Source organism: Dermatophagoides farinae, chromosome 3 (genome assembly GCF_024713945.1).
Source record: "Dermatophagoides farinae isolate YC_2012a chromosome 3, ASM2471394v1, whole genome shotgun sequence".
In the NCBI taxonomy this organism is placed as follows: domain Eukaryota; kingdom Metazoa; phylum Arthropoda; class Arachnida; order Sarcoptiformes; family Pyroglyphidae; genus Dermatophagoides; species Dermatophagoides farinae.
This window is the reverse complement of record NC_134679.1, coordinates 1223191-1245544: the sequence shown is the minus strand read 5'-3', so window position 1 is coordinate 1245544 and position 22354 is coordinate 1223191. Positions and strand designations below refer to the sequence as shown.

Here is a 22354-nt window from a genome sequence, read left to right as displayed (position 1 = left end):
ATCATTTAGTTTAGATAGCCAAAACAAAAAAAATGACATAGTTAGCATGCGCAGAAAAACTGAAATTTTTTTTTTTTTACTCTATTGTGACTCATAATGCTCTGAAAGAGACAAAATAGCAAAAAAAAATCATCATAATAATAAAAGCTACAAACAGTGTGTATCTGTGGATATATACGTGTGGGCCTCATGGATTTCAGGCGTGTTGGCACGTCAAAAAAAAAAAATGTGAGTGTTTGTGTGTGTGTGTGTGTAAAAATGAGTAAAATACACTTGTCTATGTGTGCGTGTGTGTGGTGTTTTGGTGTTTCGCTCTCTTTTTTCTTCGTTTATATTTTTCATTTACATTTTTTTTTGCTGTACGTGTTTTATGTGAAACGAATTAGCATAATTTTTTTTTCTTTTCTTAAATAATTGATTTATTATTTGCATCTGATTGTGAACGACAACGAGAGAAAACCCTCATCGATATATATATGTGATTGACGAAAAACGTTAACAACAAAAGACAGGTGTCGAACGTGTGTGTGATGTGTGTGTGTATGTGTGAATTCGAATTGAGCAATTTTTGATCGATATTTTTTTTTTTTGTTTGTTTGTAATGTGAAAAATTAATGGTTAAATTTTTCTTCTTAATTTTTTGTTGTTTTTTCATTCTTTATTCGTTGAATTTTTGAATATAAAAATCCCCACTTGAAAATTCAATTCATCGTCAATTGTCTTCAGTCGATTATTGGTAATTTTTTTTTCTTATTTTATTTGAAAAAAATTTCCTTTTACTCTTTTTTCTTTTCCCTTTTTTAGTTATTGTCTTTTATTGTTCACCACTGGAATAGAGTTGAAATCAAAAACGACAGTAATAATAATTTTTCGTCACATAATTCATCATCATTCACATCAAGTTTTGATTTGTCACATTTGAAAATTGAAATCGTTATTTATCCATATTTTGTGTGAAATTTTTTTTCCAAAATTCAAATATACAACAATTATAAATCAAAACGAAGCCGAAACTAGCAAAAAAAACCTGAAAATATTGTCCATGGTGGCCGTGTGATTTATTGTGGTGTGTGTGTGTGTTTGATATATACTGAGTCCATGTGCTTGTTTTGACGTGTTTTGGGCCATTTTTTTCGTCGTTGTTGATTTAATCAATCGATAATTGATCAAATATCCTTTATCGACAACATTTTATTTCTTCATCTCGCTGAATGAATAGACGTCAAAGTAAAAAAAAATAGGTAAGTCGAAAATTAAATATTTAAAAATGTGACTTAATTACTGATGAATTCCTCATTGACATTTTTCATCCATATGTGATGGGGATATTGCATGTAATTTCATCATCATCAATTTTAATATCATGAATTTACATCCGCCATGTAGGTAATTAAACACGAGGAAAAATTCCAGGTAATTTGTTTGTTCTTTGTATTTGTGCTCAAATTCAAACTACAATTAGATAATAATTATCGATTCGTAATTAATAATAATTCAGATCATCATCATCATCATTATTCATATCGAATGTAATTCAATCGTAATAAAAAAAACAGTGAATGAAATGTGTGTGTGTTCACCAGAAACGCTGTCGTCAGCAAGGAAAAAGGCAACTTGTTTTTTTTTTTTTTTTGCTCGGCAATTTCTCTTCATCATCATCATTAGATTCAAAGTTTTCTTTGACTTTTCCTCTTTTGATGATTATCAAAGAGAAGAAGGAAGAAGAATGTTGTGTGTGTAATTGAGAGAGAGAGATTGAATCAAATTGTGAATTGCATACATTTTTTTTGCTGATTTCAGAAAAATTAAAAGGAAATTTCTTATGATTAAAATAGATAGAGAGAGAGAGAAAGCTAATATTTGAACAAGTAATTCAAAGTCCATTACTGAAACATTATTATTATCATCGCCATCATCATCATTTGGCGAAAAAAAAGAAGTAGTAGTAGTAGTAGTCAAAAAGGAATGAAAAATCTCAACAGGTTGTTGAGATATACTTGTACACATTTAACATTTTTGTAGAAAATACCTGTGACACATGTTCATCCACTCGCACATTTCCATCATCATCATCATCATCATTTGATATTTTTTTTCCGCTGACCATTCACTCATTCATCTAATCTGATTGGATTTCTTTTCGATGTTGTTGTTTTTCATTTCATTCAGTTATTTTTTTTTTTAGTTGTAATCCGGTGTATGATGTTCAACAACAGCATGGCCACTGATTGAATGATAAAGTTTTTTTTTTGTTTCTGTTTTTCCAATTCGTCTATAATTGATTGATTGACATCGATGACATTGATTTTTTTTTATCCATTGTCTATTTTTTTCTACAAATTTTAATTTGTAAGTTAATAAATGATGTTTTCTTTTTCTGCTTTATCATCATCACAACAAAACAATTTTTTCATTTTGGATCAATATTTTTCCAATCAAAAAAACAAAAAAAAAATGTCAAAATTTACTGATCCTTTACATTGTTAATCTCTCTGAACAGCCGTGTATCCTCAACAATAACGATTTATCGTTATACGCGGATTATTACGTAGACACTATTGATTATTAACAAATTTATTTTATCTAATCATTCTGTACCTGAATGATGATGATTAGCACAATTTTATAACGGGTTTTCTTTCATTTTTTTTTCAAAAATAAATTTTCAATGTCGTAATTTGTTGTTTTTTTTTGAATTTTCATCTCGTTAATAAATTCATTTCAGTTCAGTTATGACCATTTTTTTTCTTGCTACAATGATGATTGATTTGTTTGTCATGTGTAAAATGCTATTTTTATCTTGTGTTTACGTGTACGGTGTGTGTGTGATGTTTACATGTGGAAAATTATCAAATTTTTTTTCTTCTTCTTTTTTCATCACTTTAGTATATGGCTTAATCACATTTGGCGCGAATATTGTTGAGTTGTTGTTGTTGTTGTTCTTAATTTGAAACAAAAACAAACAAAAAATATTACACACACGTGGGGTTACACACACACCTGTTTACTTTTTTTGCTCTGAATTATTTCCATTTGGAAATTAGATGATGACAGAAAGAAAAATTTTTCGTAAATTTAATTTTGGCAATTATTCTCTTTCATTTTTTCTAATTTTTTTTGATTTATAAGAAAAAACCCAAAATTCCTTCTTGATGGACGTCAAAATCACAACTGTCGTCAACATATTTTCCATTCTATTTTCATGTTTAAATATTTGAACGCAATGCTTATGATGATGACGATGATTGGTATACAAAGACAATAATGATGAAAAAAAATGTCAATTTATTTTTTTCCCTTATTTTATTGGCAATCGTTTGGTTGAATTTTTTTTGTTGTTGTTGTCTGACAATTCAATTTTGTACTTGAAATTGATTTCTCGTTACAACAATGTATGTGTGTGTGTGTGTGTATTGGCCAAATAAAATAATTTCTGTTTCTCATCATCATCGTCATCCGTTTCGTAATGAAAATGAATATATAATTATAATTGTTAATAATATATATTGGTACCACTTCCATTATCATCACTTTATTTATGTATGTTCCAGTGCACATGTTGCTCAAAATTGTTAAAAAAACAATTTTTTTTGTTTTGTTTTCAATGTTTCATCATCTGATTTGCTAATTAAATTTACATAAACGCGAATTAAATATTGATTTTTTTCTTGCTTGTTTGCATGTAGTTGTATTGTGTAAAGGTGTGTATTTTTTTTTTAATTATTTAAATTAATTTATTATTATGTTTGCATTTTGTACTTTTAAATTTTTGCTAGTCATAATTTCTCTCATTGTGTGTGGTCTGATCATCATCATTATTATTAATGATTTAAATGAAAACAGTTTGATTGACTTTTTTTTGATGATAATAAAAAAAAAAATTTCTGTTAGTGAGTGAGAGGGATAAATGAATCCTATATCCTGATGTTGATGTTGATGTTGATGATGATGATGATGACGCCATTCTAAAAAAAACATCTCCAAAATGGCTGCAGAGAATATAGAGTTGCATCAATTCTCAAAAAAATGAATGTTTTTATTATGTTGATGATGATGAACAAATAAGTGATTTGATAACTCTCTCTCTCTCTCTCTCTGTGTGTATGCGTGTGTTTGGGGGCCGTAAGCAACAGAAAATTTCCTAATCTGCTGTGCACGTGCTGTTTTATGGTATCAAAAAAAAAAAAAAAAAAAAATAGAAATATTAAATATCATGAAATGAAATGACGTGTTATGTTATGATGATGATGATGTATTGAAATTGATATGTTTTTTCTCATTTATTCATTTGTTGTTTACAAGAAAAAATAATTTAAAACCAGAAAAATGTTTCCATTGAATTATAATTATACATCTTTTTCTATTGGTGCATTTATTGATTGTTTTTTTTTATATATGTGCAAAAATTTCCCCATTTCCATTTGTCGATAATGATAAATTCTCTATTCTATTCTTTTGTCTACTGCCGTACATATACTTGGAATCGTATGATTTTTCTTTTCCATCTCTGACAACATAATCATTATAAACACTTTCATTATATTATTACTGGTGAATCGATAATGATTGATTTGGTGAAATATTAATAATAAAAAAAATGGTCTGATTTTATATCTGAAAACAAAATCAATGGCCACAATCCGCCTTTGTCGTTGTCATTGGAAATTGAATAATAATATAAACGCTTTATTATTATGACAACATTTTGTTCTGTTTCCCACCCTCTCTCTCTCTCTCTTTTCTTCCTCTCAACAACACTGTTATTTGCAAATTGCAAAGTCAGAAAAAAAATACAGTTGTCAATATAACCAATGTTGATGATGATGATTTCATTTCATTTTCTTACATTTTCTCGATAATAAAGTTACATGTCGATGATGATGATGATGGCCATGATTACTTAAAGTCAATCCTTTTTTATCATTTTTTTTCTCATTTTCATTTTTATAATAGAAAAATTTTTTTTCATTGACCATAAATCATCATCGTGTTGAAGACTGAAAACGAAACGAAAACGAAAAAACATAAATTTTTTTTTTGAAAATTCAATTCACTTCAATTCAATTCATCATTAAATCAAAAAAATAAAAATGTCAGCAAAAGCTATACGTGAAGTGACCGGAAAAGATTTGCTTAATCGTTTTTTAAATTCAACGGCTATTACATCTCGTTTTGTTTCGGTTGATGACAATGCTAATCTAACTGATTTGGCTGTACAAAATGCTTGGCTTAAAACGGAGGTAAATTTCATTATCATTATTGTTCGATGCTTGAAATAATTTTTTTTTTGTTTTGTTATTTTGATCATAGAAATTAGTGATCAAACCTGATCAATTAATAAAACGTCGTGGTAAACTTGGCCTGGTTAAAGTAGGCACCGATCTAAATGGTTGTAAAGAATTCCTAAATAAACATATGTGTAAAGATATTCAGGTTTGTTGATGTATGTTTATTTTTTTGTCAAAAGTTTTAAAATTATTTTTTTAAAATGAAAATTTGATTAGATTGGATCATCAGTTGGGAAACTACGAAATTTCATCATCGAACCATTCGTACCGCATACACCAGAAGAAGAAGCATATGTTTGTATCTATTCACATCGTACGGCTGATGTTATTCTTTTCTATCATCTTGGTGGTGTCGATATCGGTGATGTGGATGCTAAAGCATTGAAATATGAAATTCCAATTGATGCATCGATCGATGAAAAAGAAGTTTATGATAAATTATTGATAAATTTACCATTGGAAAAACGAGAATTGGTTACAAAATTTATTGTTGATCTATATCGTGTATATGTTCAATTATATTTTACTTATTTGGAAATTAATCCATTAGGTTTGTCTGTTTATTTATTTTGTGTTTTTGGATGTTGATTTTAATTTGAAATTTTTTTTCTCAATATTCCAGTGATCACTAAGGATTCCATTTATATACTTGATTTAGCGGCCAAAGTTGATGCAACGGCTGAATATCTTTGTAAACAAAAATGGGGTGAAATTAGTTTTCCACCACCATTTGGACGTGATGCATTTCCTGAAGAAGCTTATATTGCTGATCTTGATTCTAAATCCGGTGCCAGTTTAAAATTGACTATATTGAATAAAAAAGGTCGTATTTGGACGATGGTTGCCGGTGGTGGTGCTTCCGTCATTTATGCCGATACTATTTGTGAAATTGGTGGTGCATCAGAATTGGCCAATTATGGTGAATATTCGGGCGCACCATCCGAACAACAAACATATGAATATGCAAAGACAATTCTATCATTGATGACCAAAGAACGACATCCAGAAGGCAAAATATTGCTTATTGGTGGTGGTATTGCAAATTTTACAAATGTTGCTGCCACATTCAAAGGAATTGTGAAAGCATTGAGAGAATTTCAAACAAAATTAATCGAACATAATGTATCGATCTTTGTACGTCGTGCTGGCCCCAATTATCAAGAAGGTTTACGTGTGATGCGTGAAACCGGTAACACATTGGGTGTCCCAGTCCATGTTTTCGGTCCAGAAACACATATGACAGCCATTGTAGCAATGGCATTGAAACGAAAAGAAATTCCAAAACTGCCTGAAACTAAATTGACAACAGCAAATTTTCTGCTACCAAGCCATATGGGTGCCGATGCTTTTTCACCCGGTTTCAATGGTGGTATGACATCACCACCAATTAATAATAGTAATTTTTCACCTGCTTTCTCACCATCAATAACATCACAAGCGGCAAAATTTACTCGTCCATTATTTACATCTCGAACACGTGCAATTGTTTGGGGAATGCAAAGCCGTGCCGTACAATCGATGCTTGATTTTGATTTTGCCTGTTCACGTAAAGAATGGTCAGTAGTAGCAATGATTTATCCATTTTCCGGTGATCATAGACAGAAATTCTATTGGGGCCATAAAGAAATTCTTATTCCAGTCTATAAAAATATGTCCGATGCCATGAATAAACATCCACAGGCGGATGTATTGATTAGTTTTGCATCATTACGTTCAGCATATGATTCAACATTGGAAACATTGGAATATCCACAAATTCGTACCATAGCTATTATTGCTGAAGGAATACCCGAAAATCTTACACGTAAAATGATTAAACTGGCTCGATCAAAAGGTGTTACGGTGATTGGACCGGCCACTGTTGGCGGTATTAAACCAGGTTGTTTTAAGATTGGAAACACCGGTGGTATGATGGATAATTTATTGAGCTCAAAACTCCATAGACCCGGTTCAGTTGCCTATGTTTCAAGATCGGGTGGAATGTCAAATGAATTGAATAACATTATTTCACGATCAACGAATGGTGTTTATGAAGGTGTTGCCATTGGTGGTGATCGTTATCCTGGTACAACATTTTTGGATCATCTATTACGTTATGAAGCTGATCCAGAAGTCAAAATGATGGTATTACTTGGTGAAGTTGGTGGTGTCGAAGAATATGATGTTTGTGATGCAATGAAAGATCGTAGAATTTCAAAACCATTAATTGCATGGTGTATTGGAACCTGTGCTAGTATGTTTAATTCCGAAGTACAATTTGGACATGCCGGTGCCTGTGCTAATTCGGATCGTGAAACAGCGTTGGCTAAGAATAAAGCATTACGTGAACATGGTGCACATGTACCGAATACATTCGATGAACTTGGTAATGTTATTAATCAGGTTTATCAACAGCTGGTTGAAGCACAGATTATCATTCCTAAGGAAGAAGTTGCACCGCCAACAGTACCAATGGATTATGATTGGGCACGTGAATTAGGTATCATTCGTAAACCGGCTTCATTTATGACAACCATTTGTGATGAACGTGGTAATGAATTAACATATGCTGGTATACCGATTACACGTGTAATCAAAGAAGAATTAGGTATTGGCGGTACATTATCATTGTTATGGTTTCAACGTCGTTTGCCTACTTATGCAACGAAATTCTTTGAAATGGTCCTTATGGTAACAGCTGATCATGGACCAGCCGTTTCTGGTGCACATAATACAATTGTTTGTGCTCGTGCTGGTAAAGATTTGGTTTCATCACTGGTTTCTGGTTTATTAACTATTGGTGAAAGATTTGGTGGTGCATTGGATGGTGCTGCACGACAATTTAGTCAAGCATATGATTCCGGTACGATTCCAATGGAATTTGTAAATCAAATGCGTAAAAAAGGTGAACTCATTATGGGCATTGGTCATCGAGTCAAATCAATTAATAATCCTGATATGAGAGTAAAATTAATGAAAGATTATGTTAAACAAACATTTCCATCTACACCGGTGTTAGATTATGCACTTGAAGTGGAAAAAGTGACTACATCAAAGGTATGTCTTGAATTTTAACTATGATAATTAAATTAGTTTACTTTAAAATTTACATTTGATATAACAGAAACCTAACCTAATTCTAAATGTTGATGGTATTGTTGCTGTATCGGTTGTTGATCTTCTCCGTAACAGTGGATGCTTTACACGTGAAGAAGCACAAGAATATCTTGATATTGGTGTATTGAATGGACTATTTGTTCTTGGACGAACCATTGGATTTATCGGTATTTTGTTTGATTGATTTGTTCATTTTTTTTATTGATTTCATTTTCTTTTTCAATCAAAATTTTAGGACATTATTTGGATCAAAAACGATTGAAACAAGGATTATATCGTCATCCATGGGATGATATTTCGTATATTTTGCCCGAACAAAGTAGTAGTAGCAGTTCAATTCAATGATAAACAAACAAATAAATTATTCCTCAACATATTTCACAATGATATTATCCGATTCATTCATTAATCATTGACCTGAATTCGATTAGTCAAATTCATCATCATTTGTGTTTTTTTGTGTGTGTATGTGTGTTTCTTTCTATCTTTTCAACATTATAAACGTATATTTTCCAAAACCACATTGTTTCAACCACTTTCATCATTACATCACAACAACAACAACAACAAAAAATTAGTAATCGACGGGTCGTGTTTTTGAAAAAAAAGAAATTTTAAAATTAAAAAAAAAATCTTCACTCTCATTCACTTTATTATTCTGGCTAATCAATTTTAGTGTTTTTTTATCATTATTATTTTTGTTATTAATTAATTAATTGATTGAATTTTCTTTTCTTTTCTTTTTTGATGATTGTCCAATTTATTTGTATGTGTTAATTTATTCTCAAATATCATGATGATGATGATCTGAACTGATTATTTTAATGGCCGAATTTTTCCAAATAATTTATCCTATCCATAGATCTTGATAAACATGGACAACACACACGTAAAACATAAACACGAAAAAAAAATTTTTTTAATTTATTCCATGTTGTAATCGTGCACTAACAAAAAAAAACAAAAACACGTGACCTAAAATATTGATTTTGACTATAGAAGAATTTTTTTTTTGTTTGTGTGTGTATAGCTTAATTATAATTATTATTATTATTAATTCAAAGTTTCATTTCAAAGACAAATTGGTTGTTTTTTTTTCTCTCACTAAATGTGTAGGATTTCATTAGCATTTTTATATACAAGTATAAAATCAATTATTACATTTACACCATCGAATTAGATTGCAAATGCATTTTTCATCATCATCATCATCATCATCGTCGTCGTCGTCGTCGTCATTTCAATATATAACAATTTAATGGTTGTGACTATAAATGTGTCTTACCACAACAGTAACAAACAAATGGCAAAAAAAATATTACCTGAAATCGATAGTGAAATGTTTTGTTTTTTTTTCCCCAATAAAAATTATTAATTGATTGAATTGAATTGAATTGAATAAATAATGATTATTTTCGAAATGGAATATTCCATTGAATTTGATGTTGTGAATTTTATTCATTTTTTTCATAATTTTATATACATTTACATGAACAAAAATTTTATACAAAAGAAGTTTTTCAATGAGAAATTTATTATAAATTTTTACAATGATTATTTTCATTTTGAATTTTCATTATTGGTCTTCATCGTTGTCGAATTTGTCGTTGTTGTTGTTGATCGTCCTAAACCAAATGGTGCAATATTTGCTACCGATGGAATTATGGTATCACGACCACCACCATTCATTGTGTTCATTTTTATGGCCGCTGGTAAAGGACTTCGTAATGCTTGTCCATGTGATGGATGTATTGGACGAAAAAATTGATGATGATGATGATGATGTTGATGACCAATCGATGATGTGGGTGGCAGTGATGAGGGTGATGGCTTTATGGGTGATAATGATGATATCGAAGTTGCCATTTTCAATGATGATAATGATAAGGATGATGATGATGGTTGTATATCATTCGATAATGTTTTAGTTGATTTATTATTCACTGTTGTTGCAAAGGCATTGTTGTTCAATGTTGTTGATGATTTTTGATCATTATTCAGTGATGCTGCTGGTATCGATTCAATCGACTGTTGTGGCTGCTGCTGTAATTGATTAGAATTCCAAGTCATATCATTTTTACATCGTGCTTTTGTTGACTGTCGTTTATTACAGAACCATACTCGCACAACATCACGATCATAATTTAATATTTCCGATATTCTAGTCATTTCTTCACCATTTGGATGATTATTTTGTTCAAAAAATTTATTCAATGCATCAATGGCGGTTGGCGTAAACGATGTACGACGTTTACGTTTTTTATTTGTTTCCATAAATGCTTTATAAATATTTACATTTGATGATATCATTGCCGATGATGATGATGGTGATGGTGATTGTGATGGTTCACTGTTATTATTAACCATCATACCACCACCAACTCTTTGATCATGATGATTAACAACATTTTGATTGTTGTTGTTGTTGCTGTTGTTGATATTATTATATTGTTGGTGAAGTTGAAAATTTTTCCCATAATTACCACCATTATTCACCAATTCTAATGCTGAACTAATCTTAAACGATGATGATGATAATGTCGATGTTGTTGTTGACGATGCATTTGGATCTTTATTATCTTTATTATTATTCAATACATTAACCAATGCTTCTGGTTTTACATTTCCAACAATTTTATTATGACGATATTTTTCTTCCGCTTCACGCATCCAATTTTCCAATACTGGTTTTATTTTTTTAGCACTTTTTAATGTGATGTCCAATTTTTCAAATCTGAGAATTGAATTTAAAAAAAAAATTGAATTTGAATTACACGTGAGCAAAAAAAAAATTAAATTCATTTTCGCAATACCTGCATATTGCACTTTGACTATAACATGGACCTAATGCACTCAATTCTTGTCCAACTTGTGATTGTGTTAGGCCCAATGATAGACGACAAAGTTTAAATGTTTTAGCAAATTCCTGTATTTCATTGGCCAATTGTTGTTCTTCTGGGGTCCAAATGGCTCTTTCTGTTTTTTTTAAAGTTGAATTTAAATTTAAATTTAATTTTTCAAAAAAACATTTATAATTTTACCTTTTGATGATATCAACGGTGGATTCGTCGATGATGATGGTGTTGTCGATAAAAAAGATTCTGTAGTCGTATCAATCAGGCTACTATTATTTGAATGAATAGAACATGGTGATGATGGTGTTGTTGTCGTTGTCGTTAATGATGTTTGTGTTTGCATGGATATCCGATTATTAACATTATCATCATGATTGTTTGATGATAATTGTTTTGTATTACCAATATTCTGGATGTTTATGTTGGATATTTCATCATTCGTTATTGATGATTCAATCGATGCTATAGTAAAATTATCATCATCATCATTATTACTACTCATTAATATACGATTATTAATCAGATTATATGCAGCTTGTGTAAGACCATTACGTCGTATCAGTTTAATTTCACCACCACCAACAACATCACCATCATTCATATCGATCAATTTACCATCAACATTCGTATTCATGACATCATCATCATCATCATCTTCTTCATCTTCGGTATCGGTAAAATGACATGGCAATGAACCACCACTTTGATATCCATCTTTATCATCATTCATATTTTTAATGGGATTATTATTATTATTGTTTATTATCAATGATTCTGATCGTATTCCGTTGATGGTGGCAGTAGTGTTGGTGGACATAGTATTAGTCGTCTTCATCGTAGATATTGTTATCGGTAATGTTGTCGTTGTTGGCAGTATTATTGTAGTAGTATCCGATTCTTGCCGGTTATTATTATTATTAGTTTTATGACTACAACAATCACTATCGATTTCAGTCGTAGCACTATCCAGATCCATTTCTTCCGTTTCATCTGTACTATTATCATCATTATCATCATCATCGTCATCGTCATCATCATTTATTAAACTATCCATTGATCTAGCTCGTTTTCGGTTTATTTTCACATCATCTTTTTTCTCATTCATGTTCCGTGTTTTATTATAACAATTTTCATCATTACCGGCATCATATTCTTCTTCATCCTCCCCATCATCTTCATCATCGTCACCATCATCCACATCATCATCATCATCATCATCATCATTATCGGCTATTTTCAATGAACCACATGATGATGAAGCAGCCGATGATGGTCTTTGAATAATGGTTGATGATGTTTGACTCGGTGATGTTGCTAACGATGTTTCTATCGATGGTGTAGGTGGTGATAATGATAATGATGTAGTTGTTGTGGTAGACGATGATGTTAATCCATTCAAATTTTCATCACCACCATTATTAACAATATCACCAATTTCATTATCATCTTTTTCGATAATAATTTTCTGGTCATTCACCGTAAAACTATTTTGACTATTTTCTTCGGAAGATGGCGTATTTTGATCATGATCATCATTGACTATTGAACCTCTTTTCATGTTGTTATGTTCGGCATTTGTAGACGATAATTTGGGCGTAATTATCGTCGTCATCGTTGCCGTCGTCGTGGTTGTTGTTGTTGTTGTGGTTGCCGCCGCCGCCGTCGAATTCATAATGAGATTGAAATTTTCTCTAGTACTACATGCCTTTGATAATTCGAATCCAGTTTGACCTGTAGTTATTGTTGAATTCGTTGATGATGATTGGCATCCATTCGTTGCTGTTGTTGATGTTGGACATTCTAAATAACTTTTTTTGTTGATTGACTTGATCGATGTTGGCTTGATGAGATTGTCAAACATCAACATTGGCGATTGTTGTTGTTGTTGTACAATGCCGGTATCACATGTAATATTTGTGGCTGATGATGGTGCGGCAGCAGAAGATGTAAAAACCATCATTGCCGTAGTTGATGTCGATGGTGAATTGATGTTATTGTTGTTGTTGCTTGTATGAATATTATTAACAGCATTCTGTACGGGTAAATGATGTAATTGCGTATTGTTGTTGTTGTTGTTGTTATTCGTAATATTGACCATCGAAGATGATGGTTGATGATTATGATGATGACCAACAACACTATTTATAGATGATGTCGTGTTATTCGTTTGTTGTTGCGATGATGAAAGATTCGTAATATTTGTCGTTGGTGATGCTGTAGCTATCAATGTTATCGTATTTGAATTTTGTTGAGTATTGAGGTAATTATTATTCGTATTTCCAGTACCGGTAGATAAACATGGCTGTATTGTTAATTGATTTGTTGTGAATACATTTGATGATTGTTGCTGTTGTTGTTGTGGTGATTGTTGATGAATAATGGCAGAATTTATTGGTAATGTTGAAGTTTGTTGCTGTTGTGTTAAGAATGTTGCCGTATTTTGTTGCTGTTGACCAATTGGAAATTGGAGATTGCCACCGGTGGTTGTTAATAATGTTCCATGTTGCTGTTGTTGTTGTTGTATAGGCACCGTTATTGCAGTCGGTTGTTGTTGATGTTGAGTTCCGGTTGTTATTAATTGATGTCCCGATGTTGTTGTTATCATATTTGTTGGCTGTAACATTGTTGATTGTAATATTTGATGACCATTTACAGGTAAAACTAATTGATACAATTGTTGCTGCTGCTGTTGTTGTTGTTGCTGTTGTTGAAGTGTGGGCGTTATTGTTGTTGGATTCAGAAAAAATTGTTGCTGTTGCGGTTGAACTAGCTGATTCGTTGTTGATGGTATACAACCAATCAATTGATTTGTTTGAAATGTTATTGCACCATTTGTCAATGTTGGTTGCGTTGCTAATGTAGATGGTGTTGTTATCACTTGAAATTGTTGTTGCGGTTGTTGTTGATGGAACAATTGCGTTGCAGTAGTATTAACATTGTTGGTCGCAGAAGAAGCAGCGTTTGCAGTCGTTTGTATATGAAACGTACCCGTTTGTGTTGGTTGTTGTTGTTGTTGAATAAATGTTGTTGGCTGTAATGCTGATGTCGTGGAACATCCATTAGTTGCTATTAATTGTGGTTGCAATATTGTCGCCGTCGTTGTTCCCTGTAATGTTTGATGATTGATTGGAATCATATTTATTTGATGAGCAGGCGTAGATGGCGTAATCAAATTGGACATTAAACCTAAGTGGTTAATGGAAACAGACGAACAAAAAAAAACGAATCATCGTCATCATCAATAATTTGGTAGTAAACCAAAAAAAAACCAACAAAAAAAAAATGAAAATCTCTCAAGATTCTCAATGAATAAATGTGGCTTTTTTTTCACTTACCACCAAATGGCTGTGATATTTGCTGATTAGATTGCTGTTGTTGTTGTTGTTGCTGTTGTTGTGGTGTGATTATATATTGAATTGTTGCTGGATGATTATTCATATTTGTTGCCGGTAAAAATCCTTGTGTTGTTGTCGATGCTATTTGTTGTCCATTGGTGGTTAACATAATATTTGGTGAAAATGTTGTTGCCGGTTGTATTGTGAACAATTGTTGTTGTTCAATTGAAGAAGCAGCAGCAGCAGCAGCAGCAGCATTGGTAGCCAAACCGGTAGCTGTTTGTTGATTAATAGAACCAGAATGTTGTTGTTGATTATTGGTAGTTTGAAATGTAAAATATTGTGGTTGATTGATCGTAGTGTTTGCCAATGATGCAGCATGATGTTGTTGTTGTTGTTGATTATTTGCTACTGCTGCTGCCGCTGCTGATGCTGCATTATTACCATTCAACATTACAGTTAATTGATTCATGATGATGATGATGATGATACTTCAAAGCTTTATATCGACAGTCGTTGTCGACAAAAAAAAAACAAATATATTCGTATGTCCCAAGTGTGATTAGGCGTGCAAAGAAAAAAAGAACTCAAATCAAGTGACACACACAAAACACATATTGACGGTGGAAACTATAATAATTTAATTTTGATAAAAAAAAGAAGAAAAAAGAAATGAAAGAAAAAATTTCATTAATAATCAAGTGATAATTGTGGATGTTGAAAAACAACAACAAAAAAAATGGTCATCATCATCATCATCGTGGTTGATAATTTTTCTGAATGAAGATTTGTTTTAGTCAAAGACGTTTCGTTGTTTGTTATTTTATGGTAAGTTTTTTCTTTTCTTGGTTCTCAGAAAAATGTCAAAATCATCACCATTAAGGTCAAAAATCGAGGGTCATATTTCAACATTACTTTGGGTGACAACTAGAAAAAAAAAAAAAAATTCACCAATCACTGGAATAACGATTTGAATTTTATCAATAATTGAAAAAATAAATCATCAAGATAAGATGAACACACACACACACACACACACACGCGAAGATCAATCAGAAATAAGATCCAGAAAGCAAAAAGAAAAACACCAGAACCAGCTACACAAACGACGATGATGATGGTGACAATGATGAAATTCTCGTAGTTTTCTGAATGAACAAAACATCACAGAAATTCGAGGACAAAAATGATGGAAAAAAAAATTTTCACACAAATAAAAACGATGAGAAAAAAATTCACGATGTTTGATTCTGACTGATTTATGAATCACTTACATACATATAGCAACAAATTAGTAATTAGAATGACAAATTCAATACTAATTTGTCTGATTCATGCCTTTTTTTTATTGGCAAAATGTCCAGCAACAATAACAACAACAAAAAAAAAAAATTTTTTTTGACCATTCACGATGACAATTCACAAAACACAACACACTAATAATGGATAAGAATGAAAACAAAACAAAACAAAAATTTACCTTGATAATGAATCGATAGAAGTGAAATCAAATCATTTTTTTTCTACGTTTCTTGAAAATAATTTCCTGTGATGGCCAAAATCAAAATGGTTCGAAATGGATCAACAAATTGCACCCAAAAAAAAATATACTTGACACAAGGAATATATAAATTAATGGGAAACAACCGAACTGGAATACGCGCTGAATTTTGTTTTCAAAAAAAAAAAAAAAAATGTTTATGACACACAAAACAAAAAACATTAAACACATGACCACACTGAATGAATGCAAGATCGCGACTGATTCTAGTTTGTTTCGTGTGTATAAAATTATATGCAGCTGTTTTTTTTTCATGTGCTGTTTTAGTGCATATAAAATATCAACGATGATGATGATGAGAGTGGGATCCTCGTCGTTGTCGTCGTCGTCTACCACGATTTCTCTGGATCTTTTTTTTTCTCCACATTGAAAGAACGGAAAAATTTTTTTTTTTGGCATTTTTTCACTTATCATATGGTAGTGGTAAAATCCGAAACCTAACCCAAAATTTGAAAAAAAAATCAACCAACAAGCAAGCAAACAAACCAGCCAGCCAGCCAGCCAGCTAGCTAGCAAATTCAAGTCAAATCAGCTCCATTATCATCCATTCAGCCATCCAATTCAATTCAATTCATAAGTGAATCGAGAAAACATATAAAACACAACCATCATTAGAATTTTTCTTATATATAATACACACACTACACACACCACACCATAACAAACACTGCATCCTCCCAACAACAATAGTGCAAAAAGAGAAAAAACCATCATCCATTGCCAAAAGAAAATTAGAAATTATATAACATTATTATTATTATTACACATTCGAAAGCCAATGATTCTATGGCTGCACGAAAATGTGTTATTATTTATCAGAAGAAGAAGAAGAACAAGAAGAGACGAAAAATACCAACTACTAACAACAACAACAACAATACATAACTCATTCAATTTCAAATATTGTATAAAGATTGTGCGTGTGTGTGCCTGAATGGATGGATGGATGGATGGATAGTAAAGAAAACAGGAATATAATGTGGATTCGACAATATATAACTACGGGAAAATGAGAGAGAAAAGAAAAGAAAATTCATGCCATCAACATCAAAGCTAAGCCTGTACAAAATAGTAACCATGAACAATGTGTATATGTTTGAACCAAAAAAAAAACTTTGAAAAACCAGAATTTTGTTTTCATCATTACACACACACACACACACACAGAGAAAGAGAATTATTATATATCAAATGCGTGTGTGTGTGTTCGTTGACCGAAAAACATTCGGTTCAGTTTCGTCTATATGAGGTATTGGTGGATTTTTGTTTTCAAACATTCCGATACAGAATTGGAATTGAAATTATGAAGATAAAAAAAACAAAAACAAAAACAAAAATAATTACATTATGAGAATTTCAACGAAATTTCATTTTTTAGTTATGAAAAATTTATATATCAAAATGAATCATATTATGTCCAGTGTGTAAGAATAAACCTGAAACAATTTTTTTTTTTTTGCTGGATCCAAATGTATTCCCGATGTTGGAACATTCTCCCGCCGCTGTTGTTGCCACTACTATTTATTATTTTTTTTTTCATTCGTTCTATTGATCTATATAATAATAAACACTGACTGGTGGATAGAACATGGCGCCCAGAAATTTTTTCTGATTTCTTTGCTTGCTTACTTGCTTATCATCATTATAAAAACAGGCAACGTAATTTGCCTCCAAAAAAATTTTTTTTTTCTCAATTCAAATTCATTATTTAGTATTTGGGTTGATTGGTTGGTTGGTTGGTTGGCGTTCCGAATCATTCCGGTTGTGTGTGTGTGTGTGTGTGTGGTTCGGTTCATTCACATTTTCAAATTTTTGTTGCTGATGATGATGTTGATGATGATGATGATTACAGTTCAACCAGAAAAATGAATCCAACAATTTTTGTTGTAGTAGTAGTATTTGTAGTATTCGTTTGTTTTAATGCTATGTCTCTCACCAATGTTTAGGCTGATTTTTTTTTCTCATTTTTACCATTTTTCCATTCTGTTAGTAGTTTAGTTAGTTGCTTGCGTTGGAATGTCCATCCTCTTAAAATCCATATATACATAATTGTCGACGGAGGCGTTCGGAGGTGTGACGTTTTTTTTTACATTTTTTTTATTTATTTATTTTTTTTTTTTTTAGTTTAGTTTATGATTATGATGATGATGATGATGGTGATGGTGATGATAATGATAATCACACGGATATTATTGCTGCATGTGTGTCTGAGTATGAGTGTGATGATCAATGATCAATGATAAAAAAAAATTCCATTTGTACTACATTAGAAATATTGGGAGTCGACTCGAATAATAAACAATCGATGATGATAACAATCATCATCACGATTATTCGATAATTTTAGCATTACAGAATATCGATCTAATAATAATTTTTTGTTTGATTCTGCGCATCAAACAGAAACAGAATCAGGAAAAAAAATGAAAGAATCATATAATTAGAAAAATTTATAATCATTGATTATAGCATCAAAGCTGGTCATCATCATTAATTTTACAATTCGGATTTTTTTTTCATGCAAGCCAAGCCCTTTTTTTGTCGTAAAATAAAATATGCACACACACACACACACACACATGCACACCATCATAATAATTATTACTGATTCAAATGCTTGATCAATTCGTTTTTTTTATTCGGTTAGAAAACGAAATCAGTGGTAAAAAAAAATGAACAGGTAAATTTCATCTGTGACACTTTTTTTTATGTGTCATGATGATGATGATGATAATGATGATGGTGAGGTCACAATAATTTATGCGACAGAAAAAAAACCACCACTGTGTTGAATTCATATTCGGTGGTTGTGGTGTTTTACACAAGAAAAAATGCAAATGATCATTGCATTGTTAGCCATAGTAATTCCACTCACACATATTTACCTGTATGAAAATGAATGATAATGATAATCAACCGCAACGAATTTTTCATTGTTGAAAATATGAAAAAAAAAATAAAATTTACAACCAGGTAACCATTGGTTACACACACATATATATATATACGTGGACGAAAAAAAGAAAACAAAAAAAAATTATTGAAAAAAATGGACAATAATTTCAAAACACAGGGAAAAGATACAAAAAAAAATAACATAACAACAAGATTTATGATTTCTAATACAATTCTCATTATCATCATTCTACGAGTGAGTTTCATATTTTTCATTTTTCCCTATATAAATAAATAGATAAATTATGTTTTTGACTTGTACAAAAAAAAAACGCACACACACACACGGAGAGAAAAACAAAATAATCATCAAAAGAGAGAGAGAGAAAAAAAATACTGACCATTTTTTTTCATGAGACCGTCCTTCTTGTACATTTTGATGATAATTATCATCATCATCATCATCATCATCATGATCATTATGTCGCCCAATACGATAAAGACGAGGAAAAGCAGAACATCATAAGAAACAAAAATTTTTTTTTGCGATTTTGAAGGTAGTAAAAATGTCTTTTTTTTGTCTTGGTCTTAATTTTATCATCATCAAAAGAATGAACAAAAAAAAAACATCAGGGTTCATCATTATCATTATTATTGAATGAAGATTCTTTTCACATATAAATGAACAAAACGTTCAAAGTCCATCATCATCATCAACATTCGTAGACTGAACGTAGAACAACAACAACAACAACCGGTAATTATGCGAGCACCAATCGATTATTATTATTATTTTTTTCTTCCTTAGTCTCGTTGTTGTTGTTGTTGTTGTTTTTTCATGTTTTTGTTGTTGTTTGTAGTCGTCGTCGTCGTCGTCATTATTATCATCATCGTCATTATCAATCCAGAGGGATGAGAGAATAAGACCGTGTGTCAAGATTTCGTTTTCTTTTTTGTTTTCAAATGATGAAACACTGCTATAGAGATGATGATGATCATCAACGTTCGTAGCCCGTAGAAGTCGTTAGTCAAGCAAGTTTGATTTTGTAGGAAAACAAAAATTTTTTTCTTCGTTCATCATTCTTGTTGGATGATGATGATGATGATGATAATGAAATTTATCATTTTCCTTCATTTGAATTGAATGAATCATTTTTTGAAGTCGAATTCGAATTGATAAATTGAATTACATTAATATTTCTCTCTTATAAATATGACAATGTTGCATTCACACAGACTGATTGGCTGAAGATTTGAAAGCTGATATTTGGATGGATGGATAGATGAAAAAAAAGTCCATGAATACAATGAATAAATGAATCGATTGATTTGCAGTGTATAATAGCAAAAGTAATAACAATAATCGAAATACAATGAAGAGAAAAAAAAATCAATCCAATCGATATTTGGGAGACGATTGATTGTCTATATGGCCGATGATGATGATGATGATAATACCTTTGATGCGATGTTTGATTGTTGAGCAGCAACAGAAGAAGAAGAAGAAAAAAAAATTCACAATTTCGAAAATGAAATTGATATTTTTTTTTCTTTTGATTCTCAATAGGCACCCAGCAGTTTTTTTTTCTTCTTTTGATTGTGGTTCGGTAATTTGATTTCATTCATCATCATCATCATCATCATCTGGTATTTGATTTGGAAATGGAATTTTTTTCCACATGATGATGATGATCATCATCATCATAACGACATCAACACGAATTTGCAAATCTACTGGTTTGTTTACATTTTATTCACTCTATACTAAAAATTGCCACAATCAAATCAAAAATGATGATGAACAAAATTCATATACACAAAACCAGACAGATCAGGTCAAAATAGGAATCAAATCGAATCGAATGATGATGATGATGATGAACCATGTGTTTATATACATGTATTATTCGTAATTATTATATTTGGCTACTGATAATGATTATGATGATGATGATGAGAAAAAAAAACGTCATTTTGTCATGTCTCAATCATCATCAACGAAATAATCATTGGAAATTATGTGTTTCTATGTGTGTGTACGCGTAGATAGGATCGACCGGATGAACAAACGAACATGCAAAATAAAAATCAAAGTAAAAAAAACATTTTTTTTTACCAAATTTCATCATGATGATAATAATGATTATCTATAGAAGCCACCACCGCCACCACCACCAATGTTGATGATGATGATGATCTTTTGAACAACCTTTGAATATGTTGGTTAATCTTTTTTTGTTTTTTTGTCTCTCTGTCTTTGTGATTGATTGTGATGGTGGTTAGATTTTGTTTTGTTTCACCACATGAAAACAAAGCCGGAATCATTATTATTATTTGACACAATTATCCTCATCATGTGAACAAAAGGTGTGCATAAATTTGATGATGATGATGACCTTAAGTTCATAGTGTATTTTTGATCATCATCATTTTGCCATCACAAAGGTTTGCGTGTTTTTTTTTTGTTTTGTTTCAGATTCAACATGATGATAATAATTCTTCATTATTGTATATTTTCAGGAATCATTTGTTCGTCGTTTTTTTTTTGGAACAAAAACAAAACAAAAATAAAACACGAGAGAAAATTCATCCTACCGAAAAAAATTAATGAATGAATGAATGAAAATGAAAACAGCACGAATTTATGAATAGAATATATGCCATCATTATAAATTATTATCTCAGCACAAAGACCAACATCAGGAATAATCATCCACCATCATTATAACTAATTATTATTATCATCATCATCATTTATTCACTACCACCACCACCAACAACAACAACAAAAGCTTTGGCTTTAAATGTTTCATAATCAAGCTATTCATTCATCATACAACACAACGAATAAATCCACATTATTCTGTTCAAAAATCAGATATGGTCCTATATATAAATATGATAATAATAAACGTATGTATGACTGATATTTTTATACCTGAGAGTTAATCATGTTGCTTCTGTTGATCATCATCATCATAATAATGATGATGATGATTGCCAAATAATTTTTCTAATCAAAAAATAATTCAATTGCATTTTGATTGACTGATTGATCACACAGAGATTGATTGGTTTGATCTGTTTTCCTTTTTCTATTTTTTTTTTTTTCTTTGAATGCTTTCAGATTGTACTGATTTTCATGACAATCTTTGTTTTGTACATTACAATCTCTCTTTCTCTCATTTTTTTGACAATTCGTTAATATCACCATTATCGTTCGCGATTTTTTTTCATTTTCTTATCACTAAATTAATGTTTTTTTCTTGAATTCAGTGTGTGTTTCCTTTTTTCATTGTATAGTTGATGGTTGTACAATACAAA

General features: G+C 31.0%; 2 protein-coding genes across 10 annotated transcripts; one reads left to right on the top strand and one right to left on the bottom strand.

The window, feature by feature from the left end:
* The first annotated feature begins 160 nt into the window (after positions 1-160).
* Positions 161-9810, top strand: ATPCL (ATP-citrate synthase). Of its 6 annotated transcripts, XM_075729152.1 has the most exons (9): positions 201-736; positions 805-1241; positions 1387-1413; positions 4954-5240; positions 5311-5433; positions 5505-5838; positions 5911-8324; positions 8392-8551; positions 8620-9810. In XM_075729152.1, the coding sequence occupies exons 4-9, from the start codon at positions 5091-5093 to the stop codon at positions 8727-8729; spliced, it is 3291 nt and encodes a 1096-aa protein (XP_075585267.1). In that variant the 5' UTR covers positions 201-736; positions 805-1241; positions 1387-1413; positions 4954-5090; the 3' UTR covers positions 8730-9810. The 6 variants fall into 6 exon arrangements, with proteins under 6 accessions (XP_075585265.1, XP_075585267.1, XP_075585266.1 ...); XM_075729150.1 differs by lacking the exon at positions 1387-1413 and having other exon boundaries at positions 161-736; XM_075729151.1 differs by lacking the exon at positions 1387-1413 and having other exon boundaries at positions 234-736; positions 805-1269.
* LOC124498544 (uncharacterized) lies at positions 9794-19579 on the bottom strand. 4 transcript variants are annotated; one of them, XM_075729146.1, is made up of 5 exons: positions 19432-19579; positions 14575-15204; positions 11426-14425; positions 11198-11360; positions 9794-11118 (listed from the first exon to the last, which is right to left on the bottom strand). In XM_075729146.1, exons 2-5 carry the CDS (start codon positions 15044-15046, stop codon positions 9945-9947), a joined length of 4809 nt encoding a protein of 1602 aa, XP_075585261.1. In that variant the 5' UTR covers positions 15047-15204; positions 19432-19579; the 3' UTR covers positions 9794-9944. The 4 variants fall into 4 exon arrangements, with proteins under 4 accessions (XP_075585261.1, XP_075585263.1, XP_075585262.1 ...); XM_075729148.1 differs by lacking the exon at positions 19432-19579 and adding an exon at positions 16055-16334; XM_075729147.1 differs by lacking the exon at positions 19432-19579 and adding an exon at positions 15490-15766.
* Positions 19580-22354: the final 2775 nt, after the last annotated feature.